Source organism: Epinephelus lanceolatus, chromosome 18 (genome assembly GCF_041903045.1).
Source record: "Epinephelus lanceolatus isolate andai-2023 chromosome 18, ASM4190304v1, whole genome shotgun sequence".
In the NCBI taxonomy this organism is placed as follows: Eukaryota; Metazoa; Chordata; class Actinopteri; order Perciformes; family Serranidae; genus Epinephelus; species Epinephelus lanceolatus.
Genome location: NC_135751.1, coordinates 26,071,220 through 26,088,263, shown reverse-complemented (window position 1 = coordinate 26,088,263; position 17,044 = coordinate 26,071,220). Strand labels below are relative to the sequence as shown.

At 45.0% G+C, this 17,044-nt stretch overlaps 1 protein-coding gene across 5 annotated transcripts in view; it reads right to left on the bottom strand.

Annotated features, from left to right (window-relative positions):
• Positions 1-17,044, bottom strand: part of tex2 (testis expressed 2) — a 45,900-nt gene that overhangs the window by 16,006 nt on the left and 12,850 nt on the right. For 4 of the 5 annotated variants that reach the window (XM_033644755.2, XM_033644754.2, XM_033644753.2 and 1 more), the window contains exons 3-4: positions 4,044-5,835; positions 1,363-1,563 (exon numbers count right to left, since the gene is read on the bottom strand). In XM_033644755.2, coding sequence (XP_033500646.2) covers positions 1,363-1,563; positions 4,044-5,810 — 1,968 coding nt within the window. In that variant the 5' untranslated portion in view covers positions 5,811-5,835. Of the gene's footprint in view, positions 1-1,362; positions 1,564-4,043; positions 5,836-16,308; positions 16,424-17,044 lie in introns of those variants that run through there. The other variant, XM_033644757.2, reaches the window with a different exon arrangement.

Sequence of the window (17,044 nt, the reverse complement as noted above, 5' to 3'; positions counted from 1 at the left end):
GCAGCTGGGAGCGAGGTGGAGGCACCATGGGGTGGCTAGCTAGTTAATTCTTGTCTCACTTTTGGTCTGATAAACAGAGAGAGAGCAGGGTGATGAGCTTGCAAATGTAATGTGTGAACCTGTCAAGTTGCAGTTACAGTTTACAGCCATGTCTGTAAAAATGTGGATGCCTCACACACCTCTTCTCCCCGGTAGCATAGAAGATCTATACAATCAGGACAGTTGCAAGGTGGACACCCAAGATTAGTGCCACCAATTCAGTATCTGACCAAATGTCTCCCCTTCTTTTCCTGAGACATGACATTAAGTAATGACCGGAAAATTGTTTAATGCAGAACATTATGATGTCACAGTGAAGTTAACCATTGACCTTTTTGGAAATAAAATGTCATCACTTTATCATTATATCCTATTAGACATTTGTGGGTAATTTTGTCATAATTAGTGAATGAATTCTTGAGTTATGGCCAAAAACATGTTTTGTGAGGTTGCAGTGGCCATTGATGAGTTCAAGTGGATGTTTGTGCCAAATTTGAAAAAAATCCTCTCAAGGTGTTGTTGAGATATTGTATTTGAAAGAATGAGGCAGACAAGGCCACAGTGACCGTGACCTTTGACCTTTGTTCAACAAACTCTAACCAGTTCATTGTTGAGTTAAAGTGGACATTTGTGCCAAATTTGAAGAAATTCCCACAAGGCATTTTTGAGATATTGCATTCACAATAACAATACGGATGGAAGGACAACCTGAAAAAATAATGCCACCAGCCACAGCTATCGCTGGCACAGAGGCATAAAAATCCAGCGTCTATAAATGCAGGTAACATTTGAGACAGACTAAACATTCACAATAATGATGGTGGAATGAAGCTTTAGGGAGTCGTTGAGCTCCAGAAGGAGGAGAAGAGGGTAGCTGCATGATGAGGACAGCCATAATGACCCCTTTCCTCCATGATATGCGAAATGTCTTCTTACTGCCCTCAGATATACAAAAACATTGAGTCAGCACACACTACTGCACAAGACACAAAGTTGTGTGTACAGGGTCAGTGACCTGTGATATTCACTCCATGTTTACACACACACTATGTGACACTGAAAATGAGTAGCTTTGTCACTGAACTTGACCTATTAGCAAGCATGCACTCAGGCAAAGGGAAATATGAGGGGGCGTGTGCTTGATGTCATTATCTGTTAAGCTTATCATCAAAGACACAAACACACTCAGAAGCTAACACACACACACACACACACACACACACTTAAGGCATTAATATCTTTCCCTCTCACACACACACAGTCGGAAATTTCAGCATCTCTCTTGCATGTCTCATCACCCACATGCACCCACAACCACCACACCTTGCTGTCAGTCAGGTCGTAGATCTTTTGGCTGATGTAGGTGACGTCAGGTTTGGGCTCGTTGTGTGTGGCACGGCGGGAGATGTTGCGGTTGGGCTTGGACAGACGCAGGACGGAGCCCTCCAGACGGACATAAACGGAGTGGGTCAGGGTGGCATGGTACATCTCCGGGTCGTAGCTGTGGATCTCATTCATCCAGCCCTGAGAGATTGATGGGGTGGAGAGGAGACGAGTTTTAATTGACAGTAATTCAAAATCTATTCTCATAGCACATATACACACATCAGACTCACAGTCTAACACAAAGGATTTTGGGGTATACTCATATAGATGTCTTTAACTCCCCAATGGTGAATATAGCCAGAATGATACTGGATGTTTGAGATTTATATTGATCACCTGAGAGTTCAGGAAAGCCAGCAGCTACCTGCTAACGATGCTACCAGCTAAAGCCACTAACAGTGGCAACAATGTTAAAAAGAGCTAACAGTGTGAACCTTTGGGGGAAATGAAGGGTGGGAAATTACACTTCTGTGACGATGCCATCCTGCCACTGTGGGTCGGGACTGCATTATCAGCAGTAGTTGCCATATGAGCACAGTGCAAAGCTGCGGTGATTAGCTAGCCAGTCAGATTCGCACAGAGGGACTCACATGCACTAATATGCAGCCTGACTGTCTACCACAACAAAGAGCAGAGAAGCTCAATTGCAGCACACAGCGTGACTTCATTCTCTCTATATATAGGGGGTGGCAGTAGCTCAGTCCATAGAGACTTGGGTTGAGAACCAGAGGGTTGCCGGTTAAAGTCCCCGTCCAGACCAAACATAGAGTGTGGACTGGCAGCTGGGGATTGCCGGGGTGCCCTTGAGAAAGGCGCCAAACCCCCAGCTGCTTGGAACGCCTGTCCATGGACAGCCCCTTGGCTCTGATGTCTCTCCATTTAACGCATGTGTAGGTCCTGTTTGTGCACGTGTGTGTATTTCGGGCCTGTGTTTATATGAAACAAAGTGAGAAAATGGATTTCCTCTCAGGGATTTATACAGAAAAGTATATTTGACAGCGCAGATTGCAAAATGATGGCAGATGGAGAAAATAGTGAGGAGAGAAAAAAAAACAGTTCAGGATCATTTCAAGTAAAAACTCTTTATAGTGTCTCTTCTGCTAAACCAAACTAGCTTACTACAATAGCATTACGTCAATGCTTTAGCATCTCAACAAAAAGCATCTGGTCCATGAAGCGGACCCAACACAAGGTAACATTAACATTCGACCTAGCTTATCTTATCTTTTGTATACACCGTTGCTCTTTAATAAAGCCAAAGTATTTCTTATCTGATTACTCGATTAATCGATGGATTCATTTTTTCTTTTTTTTTTTTTTTTACAAACTGTGTAATGATGACCACATACATACAGTATCTTTGCATTCTCTGCAAAGCAATTTCTTATTTAACCCATATATCTGTGATTACCTAATATCATCATGTGTTGTTGGGTGCTACTCTTAAAACATGAAGAATGTGTTAGGAACAATTTTATCCATTGTTGTCAATCAACATTACTCCTCACAGTATTTTCTTAGAATCACAATCAAATCACATGCCAGTATAGTTCAAAATGGTGGTGGTGGTGCCACAAAGTTCATACAACACAACTAAAGATAAAGTGGGGCATCTGAAACACTGACTCTTTGTTGATCCTTGAAGGAACAGAAAGAGAAAGAGGAAGTGTGTCCCCACTGTTGCCCTGCACTTGGGTGCTCTGGGGTCTAACGTTCAAATGTGTGTATCATGTTCTGCACAACCGCAGAGCTCCTCTTTGGAACAGCTGTACCCCCCAGCCATAAGGCTCTCCTGTGCAACAGCTTGGTACCCACTGAGGCGCGCGCACACACACACACACACACACACACACACATACGAGCACACATGCTTACATAACTCTCTACTCTCTACTAAACATTTCTCTTCTAGCAGAGTTCCTGCCGCACTGAGCGAGGTTAACTGAGAACAGGGGGCAAATGTGGTGGCGCTGTCACTGGAATGTGTGGAATGAAAAAACTGGAGACGTCACTGAGGAAAAAGTTTAATAACACCCCAATATATTGCTACTGGTCCTCATGAGAATGTACAGAGTTTAATTCTCATCCAACCTCCCACCTTATCAGTCCCAGAGGAGGCTGTGTGAGCAAAGCCAATTCAATTGGAACAACAGGGGAAATATCAGTGCTTGGCTAATGCAAAAGCGAAGAACATGTAGTCCCAAGATAAAAAACAAACGCTCTGTGGGACAACACTCCTACCTACTACGATTTCGCTTGTACTTGATAGTAAACAAACACAGACATTTTGCATTCTGTTCTCTGTGGATGGTTCCTCCATAAAATGCAGCACCTCAGCTATATATCACACAGATGCTATCAACTGCATGTGTAAAACCTGCAAGGCTAAATCTAAATTAGGTCATCTTGACTCTTGGCTACATAGACCAAAGTGTTTGTTGTGAGCTTGCATTAAAATCCGTGACAAATATAATGCTGCACAGAGACCTTGATGGTTGTCCTACAGCCAGTGAAGCGAGAACACCTGCTAGAACAGCCAAGGCTCTAAACAAGTTTACATTTTAAATTCATATAGCAACAGGTTCAAATTTGGCCATCCATGCCTTGATTTGTCTCACCTTGAAGGTTCCCGGTTCTTTGATATCCAGCTGGGCCACATTCCAGAACTCTATCCTTCGCCTCCCTCCTCTTGTCCCTGATGAGGAGCACCGAGTAGAGGACAGCCAGAGGACCAGCAAGGCCAACATGAACCCAGCTACTATCCCATGCACCACTGCACATACATATGGCGGCACCGGAAGGATTATATACCAGTATACCAACTGCGTCAGGAAGATGAGGCCAGTCACGGGCACAGTCTCCAACTCCTCTTCCTCCTCCTCCTCTTTCTCCTCCTCCTCTGTGTCAAGTTCACTACACAACCCAGTGCTACCAGTATGGGGCTGCCTGGACCCGGGACGATCCCCATCTGGTGTTTCTGTATCGGTGCATAACTCAAAGTCTTCACTGTACAGTTCACAGAAGTCCTCGTCTTCCTGTCGAGCCACCAGGGCCGACATAGAGCAGCGGCCCAGAGTGAGAGAAGGAGATCTAGGGAAAGTGGATGAGGAGGTCTGGGTAAGGGTCGGGGCTGGTGCCAGTGATGGGAAGGAGAAAAAAACAGAGTCCGGGCCCTTGGCCGTGGGGGTTTCTTCCTCTTCTGCTCCTTCCTCCTCCTTGATGCTATAGTTGTTGTTACCTTCCGTGTGTCCATTTATCGCTGCTGCTCCGCTGAGCTCTGACGCACTGGAGGACAACGATTTGGCACGATGGGTGGCACTTCCAACACCTCCCACGCCAGACTCATCCCCCATGATCTTACTAAAAAGCTGCAGGGGGTCTGACATCACCTCTGACAGCCGCCGCTTGGTATCCTCTATCCTGGCCTCTACCTCTTGGACCTTGAAGAAAGACCTGCCATCTGGGGACATGATGGGGGAGGAGGGGGCTGTTTTGGAGTCTCCACCTGCTTGAGTGACAGTGACAGGGCTGGAGCATAAGCGAGGCTGGGAGAACTGTTTGAAGAGCTGCATGTTGCGGGGTGGAGGCCGCTGGGATGGCTGTACATGCTGTTGCTGATGAGGAGGGTGATGAAGATAGTGATGAAGAGGCCCTTCCGGATGTTCAGCCTTTGAAGTGTCCGTGGAAAGAGACTTAACAAAAGATTTCATTAAATGGCGGTGACGTGCATGCGGCGGCGCAACAGTTGCAGGTGCAGGAGCGGGTTCTCGAGACTCAACGTCATTGGACAAAGACCTGACCAGGCTGAGGAAAGGTTTGGAGGAGGACAGTGCTGCAGACTTACATGGGGAGGAGGAGCTGGAGCTTGTGGATGGAGGATTTACTGAGGGTCGGTCAGAGGGCCAGGAGGAGCTGGTGGGAGGGGTGGAGCTCAGGTGGGGTTGCGTGGAGGTGGGGATAATAGTCATGGCTGGAGAGGGTATGTGTGGCTGAGGGTCTAAGGGCTGCACAAACAGGGTGGTGGATGAAACAGGGAGCACAGCAGCTCCTGAGGAGGTCTCCACACCAGCACATTCAAACAGCAGCTCCTCTTTTGCCTCCAAGCCTGTAGTGACAGACTCGTCATCATCCCCTGCAGCTTCTAGACCTTGGAATCCCCGTACACCGTCAATCTCAGATTTAGCCTCAGTAGATTCAACAGGTACCCCGTAGAGCTCCTCTTCCTCGTCATCTTCCTCCTTCCCCAGAGCAGAGAAATGGATGGTGATGGTGTCACGAGAAAGGGAACGCTGCACCTGCAGCTTGGGTCCAGGGGCATGACGAGGGGGAGGAGTGTCAGCATGCTGGCCACTTCCCCGGCTGCTGCTGCTGCCCTGACTGCTCATCACCACCCTGCACAGGGCTCACAGCCTGGGAGACACACAGAGACAGACAAGGTACACTGTTAATAACCACAGAAACACTGAAATGAAACACTCGTGCAAGGAAGGAGGTTGAGAGATTGCAGTATAAATCAGCAATGTGATTAAATAACTTCAGAGTTCCCACATGCTACACACTCTTTATGCACATACACACACACGCAGCTCTCTATTCATCCTAATGTGAGTAGACTGGACAGGTATGTCCATGCTCCCCAATCCATTAGCCCTCATTATGCAAGGCTTCAGCTGACAGACTGAGTCGCTCTCAGGCCTGGCCTCTCTCTGTCTTACCAGCATCCTCCTCAGTCACCCCGACTATGGCAACATGATTAATGGGTTACTTCAGAACACATGAGCCTTGAGGAGGGGGGCCATCAGCAGCTCAGCTGTGTTACACCCTACCCTCCACAGGGGGCAGGCTGCAGCTGGCTAAATGCTGTGAGGTCATGAGGATAACAAGGGAGTAAACAAGGATGCTTCTCTGAGTAGTGGATGGAAATCATCTGTATTCAATAACTTTAACTTAAAACTGAGTTAATGGATCATTTTGTCCACTTGGAGGCAGTGCACAAGCTGAAAGCCATAAACTGTTTATAAAGATGGACAACATGTCTCCACTTCCTCCCACTGTACAGAAATGAAGCCAAAACATCCCAGATAGGGCCGCTGCCATCTTGTGCTGGCGATGTTATCTGGAGTAGTGCCACTGATTGTGAGCACAGCGACTGGCACACAAAGCTGTAAAGCATGATTTAAACCCCATTTTTAAAGCATCAAATAACTAATTAAAACCAAATTTATCAAAAGGAAAAGCACAAGAACTATCAAAAATGTAAGACATTATCTTTGGGAAAAATTTATTTGATGTGGACTTCATTTTTAGCTTGGCCCATGTCCCATCAGCTAACATGGAAACATGGAGGGGGTGGGGTTTATGCAGCCAGCCACCAGGGGGCGATCAAGATGTACTGGCTTCACTTTTTGGATGGCTGTCATAACTTACATCTTCATACACATGTCTATGCTGAAAACATAACACTGACATATTGTCACCTTATAAAGTTGACATGGCTAACATGATAGCAGTTAACACATCGCTCTAGTGACCCCTCTAGTGTCAGTTTTGGGTGTGTTAGTTTCTGCTCGTTGCGTGCATACAGTTCCTTAGTCTCAGGCAGCAAAACTACTTGGTCAGGTTTAGAAAAAAGATCATAGTTTGGGTTAAAATGATGTTTGGTTTCACCCAGGACACAAAAAACGTCTCAAGGGTGAAAGTCCCGTGTTTCGTTTCAGAAACAGAATCAGAAATACTTCATTGACCCCTGAATGAAAATTATGATTCATTAGTTGCTCCGATGTAAAGAGTAGAGAATTTTAAGAAGTGGGAATAAGAGTATGAAATAGAAGTATGTAAATATAAAGTGATCATATAAAATAAAAATGTGCATTATGCTACAATGTTTAAAACTGTAGAATTAAACATTGTAGCATAATACACATGATTTTGATTTCTATTTTAAACGTTTCAGGTTTTTCAGGTGGCTAAAAACTAACCGACTGAGGCAGCGTTTGCTTAGTGCCATTTGATTCAATATACGTAACGCAGGTGGTTTCCACCCATAAGTTACTGTAAACAAACACTGTGATTTGGTCTATTTAGCTTTGATTTGGTCTCTACCAACTCTTGAGGGAAATATCTGGATCTCTAGCAGCTAAATGTTATATTCACCAGCGAGTCACTAACTATGTCTGTCTGCCATTTGGTGCTGTGCATGTAGCTATTAGCTTGTCAGTTTATCAGAGCTTTTTAATTTAGTGCTGCTGCTGGAAGTGGTGATAATGAGAGCTAAAATGCTCTCTATAAATATGGGGAACTGCAAAATCGGGTGGTAATTCTCTGTGGGTTCACCACTAAGAGCAACATCCTTTACATTTCATCCATTTTCCCCATAAAATATCAGTAAGTGCAGCTTTAAACTGATGTGGCAAAAGAAAGATAGAGAAATTAAAATTATAAAGCTCAAAATTCACCACTTTCAATTGACAAAATTGCTCGAGATGAAGATATTCTTGTTAGTCTTTTCACTAATTTATATTCATTGCTCAAATATTGTTCTGATACTCCTCATTTCATTTGTTGCAGTCATCATTTAGTCCTTAAATTGAATCATTTACTAGGCTATAACTGCCATGTATTGCATTATTTCTGTGCTTTATGGGATCGTAAAACACATAAACATATACATAAATATAACAAACCCTCCTTCCCCCACCCACGCATAACAATATGCAGGACATAATCACACAACAAGGCAGCTGTTAGGCTCCAGTGATCACAGGAACAAGGCGTCTATTGTACGGTCTTAACACAGTGGAACCAAAGTCATTCATCATGCAGTGATTTCACCGAATGAGGCCTCAAGTTGTTATTGAGTTATTGTGCCTGTTTATTCTTCCACATCGCATAGAGTCCATCATCCCTGGTTAGCATTATCAAACAGGCAGGGCGAACACACACAGAAGGACACACAAACATGCTGTTTGCACACACACAGAGTGACTCTGGCTTTCTGCTGGTTGATAGAAATGTCCTGTAATGAAAGGAGGAGGGACAGAGGGAAACAACAGAGCAGTTAGCTTGTGTGATTGTCTGCATTTCTGAGAAAGTCCTGGCGCCCCTCGGGGCTCTCCGGTTGGCACTGCATCTCCAGAGATTGTATTTGCTGGGATGGAATAACAGAGCATTTGACTTTCCCAGCCAGCCTTTAACTTGGCTGTGCTAAAGTGGGTTTTATGTGTGTCATTTTGAGTATGTGTGTGTGTGTGTTGCTTCGGCCATGGCTGTGCTGGGGGCACAGCAGATCGAAACAAAAACAAGGAGAGGGAGAGACAGAAAAGAGAGCAACAAAAAGCAGGAACACGAAGAGCCACGGGGGGCGGGGGGGGTCTGTAGAGGATGCAGACGACCTTTCAGAGACAAGCTTTTTGAAGTGGGATTCACTTAAGGAAGGCTGAGATGGAGAGAGAAAATGGGGAGGATGACACAAACAAGAGAGAGTGATGGAGAGGAGGGAGGAGACAAATGAGTAGGGAGACAGAGCCATGGAGATGGAAGTGGTTGTTGTCGTCACCAAAGCCTGAAGGACGGATTAAAACACTGTGGAGGTTGACGGGGTGAGCAGAGAAGGATGGTTCCAAGTTTTGCTGGAGTAGGGTTACAGGAGGGCTCAGCCAAAAGACATACTCTACAAATGTTATTATGCATGTGTACTGGACTGTATACTAGACAGAAATTATGATCAAAAGAAAATTAATCAGCAACTATTTTGATTATCAAGGACTTACTTCTGAGCACAACTGCCAATCTTTTATGGCATTTCTCTGTATGTTTCAATATAGTTACAGACAAGTGGCAAAAAACCAACAGAGAAGTACTAAAAACTGCAGTTCACTGAATGGCCTTAATTAAGGCGTAAAATTACATATAATTAAGGGCGTGCTGCTTTGAGTGACAGGCTGTCTGCCAATAGTGTCCTCAGCTTCTCGGTCAGATCTACGCCTCACTCCTCCACAGCACCAGCCTCTCGCCCAAACATGGTCACTTCTGGCTCCACAAAACCAAGATGGCAACAGCCAAAATGACAAACTTGCAGTCAGTCGAGTCTCAGCATCAGTTACAGTTACGACTGAGCTACAGCAGCACGGAAAGCAGCATTAGAAGTGTCCCGGTACATAGCATTAGCAGCCGGCTCCTCCTCCGCTGTATCCCGGCAGCAGCGTTAGCAGCAGAGAAGCAGGACTTGCTCGAACGGTCCGCTGGAAAACCAAAGATCAAGGACGCGGTGACGCGGCCCTGCCACGGCAGCTGCCCATGGGCAAACAAATCACCCCCAATTTCCACCAGATGCGTGTTGGTTGCGTCTGCGCTCCGGCACAGCAGTGGAGCCGACAGGATTCAGTTCTAGTCTTCTTCTTCTAGGACTTCTATTTTTGCCGGACGCCGGAGCCCAACGCAGCAACACAGCACAGAGCAGCAACCTCGAATCTGTAGGGGAGGGGGGGCGGACACAACTCGTGGCAGTATTTTGAATTTGAGTGCAGTAACCGTTTTGGCCACATTCTTACATACAGCGCCTTTAAAATTTCAGTTATTAAAACCATGTTTGATTACAACACCTTCAAAATCTAATGGCAAATACTGTCCAGCATTAACCAAAGTGGGGAACAATGTCTCACATTTGATATGGTTTTCATATGTTCACATTAGGTATTGTTTTTTAATGTTTATTAAAACAAAAACCTTCAAAGCACTGCTCAATTTTTTTGCGATTTTTGTAATCTCTATAAAGGGATACGTGGATATGTATGCAGAATGGATGATGATGTAGGTAAAGGGATAAGATATTGGCATCAGCAACGCTCTGGTTACCGTTTGTAGTCCGTTCGTAGTCCAAGTATTGTTGATGAACCACATTTGAACTACAGGAAAATAGTCTGTGTGGAGAGGTGGAACACATTGGTCGACAAGCCATCTGGGGACCCATCGGCTATACCCTGATGAAAATGTAGCTTTATATAAATTTTTTAATTTATTCATCTGCAGTCATATGCCGATATCTGATTAGCCGAAATGCCCGGTGCATGGAAGGGGAAGTATTGGCCTGGATATCCACTGGGTACACCGGATCAGCCCGAAATATTGGCTCCCACCCACAGAGGATTTATTGTCACACGACAGCTGGTGGGTTCTTACATTGTGGTTTTCAATATAAAACTTATTTTATTTTAGTGTGTGTAAATTTTGAACATTAATATAGTCAGTGTCATACTTGTGTTTGGCCATGTCATCAAACTAGTTTGCTGTCTCTGTCAAGTAGCTGTCCGTTCATCACTCGGTCTACAGCAGGAAACAGCACTTCTAAATAAAAACTCCTTGCTAAAAAATTCACTGTACTTCAAAAATAAAGTGTGTTTTTTACAAACTTGACATGTTCATGAGTCACTTGTGGTCTATTCAGAATGGACTGTGATCCACCGGTTGGGAACCACTGCTTTAAACATGCATAAAATAACATATCTGCCACTATGAGTCTGGCTCACACACAGCCCAAAATCCTCTGATATATGAGAGCTTAAACAAACATGACACATTGGAAACATGTCTAGTGCTTTTCAGGTTGAATTAAGTGCAACCTGAACAATGTGTGCTGACACACTCATGGTTTAGGTTTTTTCCTCTCGTCAATGCACCACTGCCATTAAAAGCATCATGTTTGTTTTAGCCACTTCTGGATGAGGATGAGGAGAGGAGCCTGGCACTGAGACAAGACTCATCCAATTAATCAAAGCATGCACAGCCACTCTAATCAGCTAAAGCCAGCACCCCGGGAGATGAGAGAGGAGGGGCAGGAGGTTAAAAGCAGAAGGGTATAAAAGTGATATAAGAGGGTGAAGAGACAGTAGAAAGGAAAAGAGGTGCAAAGTAAACACAGGAGAGTGGAGAGAAAAGCAGGAAATGGCACAGAAAAAGCTGGGCGGTGAATTACCTGTACATAAAAAAATGTTTTTGTAATATTTGATATTCAAAAATACATTTCTTTATCCGCAATCTGTAATTTCTTCCTGCTTCAGATCCAAAAACATTCATTCAGATTTACATGTATATTCATAACTGGGCAAAGAAGGGGGAAAACATTTGAATGAGTGGTGAAGAGGAGGGAGGTGCAGAGTGGGTGCTGAGAGAGAAGATGTATTTATGGTCAACAGTTTGTGCCTCCTTCAGCATATTGAGTCTCTCTTCTCTCAGCTGAATGAACCACTGAAAACCACCAATTTACTCAAGTTTTGAAGAGCCACGAAGCGCTCTTAACTGATTTAAAACCTCCAGCTGTGTCATTAAAAAGCAGCATTCGCAACGGTTTTCTTTATTTTCTGCTCGTTTCATTCTGGCTAAAACCACAGCTGATGTTCGGAGTCTGACAGATGCTGCAGCAGATTCCGTATGTGCCCACTTTTCAGTCTCCCTTTCTTCCTTTTTTTTGACAGAGGCTCACCTGGTCTCCCTGTCCTCTCTCTGCGCTTGATGGATGGGTAAGCACTTCTGGACTGTCACACACCCTGACAAATATCAGGCCCAGAGAGGGCATGCAGAGTGGGAGGGGAGGAACTACTGTCTTTATACAAGAGTCACACAACACGAGGGAGGCATGGGCTGGGAGACATTTTCACAATTGGAGATTGTTGTGAAGGTTAGAGTTAGAAATGACGGTAAGGACGTCTGAACAAGTGTTGTGAATTTAAAGTTTAAGTTAAAAATTTGGGGGAAATATGCTTCTTTATTGTCTGTCAGAGAGTTGGATGAGAAGCTAGATCTGTATGTTAAGTAAGAGGCTACAGCTACCACCCAATTTGCTTTGCACAGACACTGAAAACAGGGTGAAACAGCTAGCCTGGCTATTTCTAAAGGTAACAGATGCACCCTACAAGCACACAATCTTCTAATCATGGATGGATTAATGATTGGGCCTACTGGGCAGAGACCCAGGGGCCCAAAGTGCCCAAGCCCCTTGCAAAATGTCACTCAAATTAACACGCATTTACCAGGAAGATACTCATAATGATCCCAAGAGAGGCAAAGGAACTACAAATAACTACAAAGACACAAAACAACCAAGAAAAGATGCAAAATGACCTCAAAGAGACACCACAGAAAGATGCAAAATGACTACAAAGGGATGCAAAACAGTAACAACAAAAAAGAGGCAAACCCACAAAGCCTCGCTCCTATTTAGGCCATGTCTACACGAAAACGATCCACTGAAAACAGAATGGTTTCTCATTTTTGTTTTGAAAAAAGTTTCCGTGTTCAGACGACAACATTTTGCTAACAATCGCCGTGAACATGGATTCGCAAAAATGACCAAAAACGCTGCAGTATACATGCCAGGCCAGTAGTTGGTGGTGTGACACTTACGCTTCCTTATACAGAGCGGCGATGTATAAACAAACAAAATGGCAACTGCACGAATGTTCGTCTGGACGGACAACGAGGTGGAGATGCTGCAGTAAATCTACACTATGATGGGGAAGCGTTGATAAATTCAATAGGGTGAGCAGCACAAGCAGAGCTCGGGAGTCCACCATTGTTGTTGTGATGGTCGATTTTCTTGCGCATGCCTAGTGACTGGAGGCGTAATGCGCATGTGCCACAAGTCTCTGTTTTCAGAGGAACTGCATATTGCAAGTTCACATGACAACGGAGATGGTGCCTTTTCCAAAAAATTGCACTCTGGAACCCGTTTTCAAAACATTGCGTTTCAGGCACCCAAAATGCCGCTGTCGTGTAAACGATCAGCCAAAACGCAACTAAAGTTTACCGTTTTCAGTTGAAATCGTTGTTGTATAAACGGGACCTTAGAAGACGTTGGGCCCCTTGCATATCAGTGCCCAGGGGCCCATTGTCTCTCTTAATCCGCCAATGCTTGTAATGGCACATTAATAGGTGAATATACAAATGGAGCATTCTGTCCATACTCTAGCGGTACCACCAGAGACCGTGGGGGCAGTGTAGTGTAGTTCAAGCAAGATAGGACTGTAGGACACACAAAGACATGTAAGGACTGGCGGAATGGAACAAACTGGTAATATGGTGAAAATAATGTCAAGTTGTATTGAATGGCCTCACAGACCACTGCTGTCTACAATGCTTCCTCCAGTTAAAGCTACATTATTACGACCGCCTTCACCGTCACCACGATTGTTGTTGTCAGAAACTTTTGACTCTGCCCTCTAGTGCTATCTATTGGGAATATCTATACCAAGAGCAGTAAGAGTCAAAACATTTGAAATGAACGCATCTATTTTCGTAGGTAAAGGGAGTAAAAAATTTGCCTTAACGTGAATCTTTGCTACCAAGTCAAATTGTCTGCTGTGAAAACAGGTCTATGCAACTTAAGTTTCACTACACACACCAATGACTAATGGGCCATGCTAAATACCTGCTTTGGAAGTCATGTCTATTGATATTGAATAAATTAAAACATTGGTATGTGAGACATCGCTGCCTTTTCCATAAATTGTAACCACAGGTTGACCTCACTGAATCAATACAGATGGAAGCTCTTCCTTACATAATGGGAACCAAAGATTACCAATATGCTGCCAGTGGTGGACTGAGTTACAGCACAGACACCATGAGAGAAATCTTGGAACCCAATAGCCAATATTTCGGGAGATCTAGTTTAGCCAGCGGATATCCGGGCACAGACTTCCTCTTCCCTGTGTTGCTCAGTGTTTATAATTTCGATTAGCAACTTGAGACAGTTCCAGACAACATTTTGGCTAATCTCTGTGAACAGATATCTGCATATGAATGCAGATGAATTAGAAAAAAGCTAATGAAAAACCTAAATTAACAGATGATAGCTGATGGCCTCTGGAGTTGCTTTCTAGCCAATAAGTTCAGCTTATTTTGCTCTCCACACCAACTGTTCACCTGCAGGCAACTAAAGCCCACTCAGATGTGGCTGGTCAATACTACTTGGACTACAAATGGACACCAGAAAGCTTCTGTTGTCAACTGTTGTACCGTTGCCTACAGATTCTGCGTACATATGCAGATATTTGTTTATAGAGATGAGAGAGGAAGATGAAAGGAGTGTGAGACAGAAGAGAAATCAGCAGTAGCAAAATAAAAGTTTCAAAATAAGTTTAAGGCAACAATAACTGCAGCAATTTAGCATTGCATTCATACAACAATAACTGACACATGATGGAGAGAACAAAAAGTAGAGGCAGAACCAGAGATAATGTCTACTTTATTCCACCAATTCTTCTTCCTTGTTGAAACCTGACGCCTATGTTACCCACAATGCCATTCGACCAACAATAGGTTGGCCTGAGATTTTGGAAGCAGAGTTCCCTTTTAAGACTTTTACAGTCCCTTAGCACAAAATGGCCACAATATATCTGTATTTGTGGGGGTTATTTTAAGTCATGGATCGATGCCAGTGACTCAACAGTTACTTCAGCGGGTGCTGAGATATTTTGCCTTTTAAAAACCAACTTTCAAGCCTCTGATTTGTAAGTAACACATCCACAGCTTTGCAATGACGAGGACAATGTGGGCTGAGCAGACCACGGTCGTAAGATTTTCTTGCATTATAATATATTTTGTGGGTGTTTCTGCTTGCTGTATTTGTTCAACTGAGAACTTTGCCATCCTATCTACTTCAGGCCACCCTAATCTGTGCCAGATCCAAAATACTGAACAGGCTACTTCTCTTTAAGTAACAGTGTGCTGATGTGATTGGATGCGTCAGCAGGTGTCGAGGACAGAGCGGCGTGACCTCTGCTGAAGGATGTTAAGTTAGCATGCCAAGTTTCTACAGGAGGAAGATCAAATACAAAAGTAAAAGCGAGGAAATAGAAATGAGGGCTGGGGTCAGGAGCACACCGAGCAGACGACTGGGTGAAAAATGGGGCAGGAGGAAAATGGAGAGCGAGTCGAGTAAGAAGCAAGTCGGCGAGGCAGTAAAAGGGGGAGGGTGACAGCGAGATAGATCGGGTGAGACAGAGAGATTGAAGGATGCAGAGAGAGAGAGGCTGACGGAGCAGTCGATTGTCACTAACAGCCCAGACACACACACACACACACATGCACAGACGCTTGAGTTTTCTCGCTAACAAGCACAAACAGAGAAATGAGCTCCTTGGTCACATGGCGTCTGCAGTTGCCTGGATGTGTATGAATGCAAACAAACATGCCACAAAGGGAGGACAAACTGAGGGAGGCAGGTAATGAGCAGAGAGCACCTGAAGCAGGTAGAGAGGGAGAAACAGAAAAAGACACAAAGGCTGCACAGACACACAGTACATAACAGCAGAGAGCAGGTTAACACACCACAAGCCTTGTTTTCATGTTCCACTGCTCCCTCCAGGGAACACTGGTCCCTTTCACCAGTGCTTACACCACATGCATATGCAGCACTGTACATATATGTAGATGTAGATGTACTGTACACTTCCTACACAGGGAATGCAGCTTGGGATGAGATGACTGAATGGAAATAACTGACTGACTGAGCTACACCCTCTTTAAGTTACCACAGAAGTCAATGAAACTCTGACCTGACTGACTTCGAGGCGGCGAACACAAGCAGCAGTTCTTAAAATAGCTCTGGAGGGGCTGTCGGGGTGTTAGTCCCACAGCACCTGACTGGCCACTTAAAGCTCTGGGATGTGCATGGATAAAATAGAGAAGAGAAGGAAAGGACAGACCCTCAAGGGAGATGACAGACTTTCCAGGAAAAGATGAAAAAGTGACGTGAGCACAAAGTTCTGAGCATGACTGCTCTTTCCTCAACAGTGTCTGCACCGAAGGTGATCAAAACTGCGGCGCACAGGGGGAGGTCTGCACACTGTAGGCTCCAAATAAATAGTTCATTTCTCTTGCACATACCTTTGAAATTGGTATATTGGGATAGTTTAACCGTTTCCATCCATCCATTCATCCATCCATCCATCTATTTTCATCCGCTTATCAGGGGCCGGGTCGCGGGGGCAGCAGGCCAAGCAAAGCACCCCAGATGTCCCTCTCCCCAGCAACACTTTCCAGCTCCTCCTGGGGGACCCCAAGGCATTCCCAGGCCAGATGAGATTTGCAATCCCTCCAGCATGTCGTGGGTCTGACCCGGGGCCTCCTACCAGTGAGACCTCTGAAAATCCCCACCTTAACCTTGGTGGAGGGGTTTGCGTGTCCTTGTCAACCCCTGGTAGAGTCTCTCAAGATAAAGTGGTCCCAGGGGAGGGGCCAGACTAAGAGTGATTCAAGACACTGATGAAACGGAATATTTAGACTTTAAGCACCTCCCCCAGTATGCCTGGAGCCCTGGAGCCAGACCTGTGGAAGGGAGCTCACTAGCGAGCGCCTGGTGGCCAGGTCAGGCTTAGCTCGAATTTATGACATGGAGCCGTCGCCCTGTGGGCCCACCACCTGCAGGGGCAGGAATCAGGGTGTGGTGCATAGTGTGCCGGGTGGCAGGCAGGGGCGTGGCCCTGGGTGTGCTGATCCCTGGCATCGGGGACTAGCTTTACTGTTTGATCTCAGTGTTCTCGGCCTCCATTCACACATAAAAGGAAACAGTAAGGTGCTCACTTCCTGTTCATGAGAGCCCCTTTTCCACCCCGGGATTTTG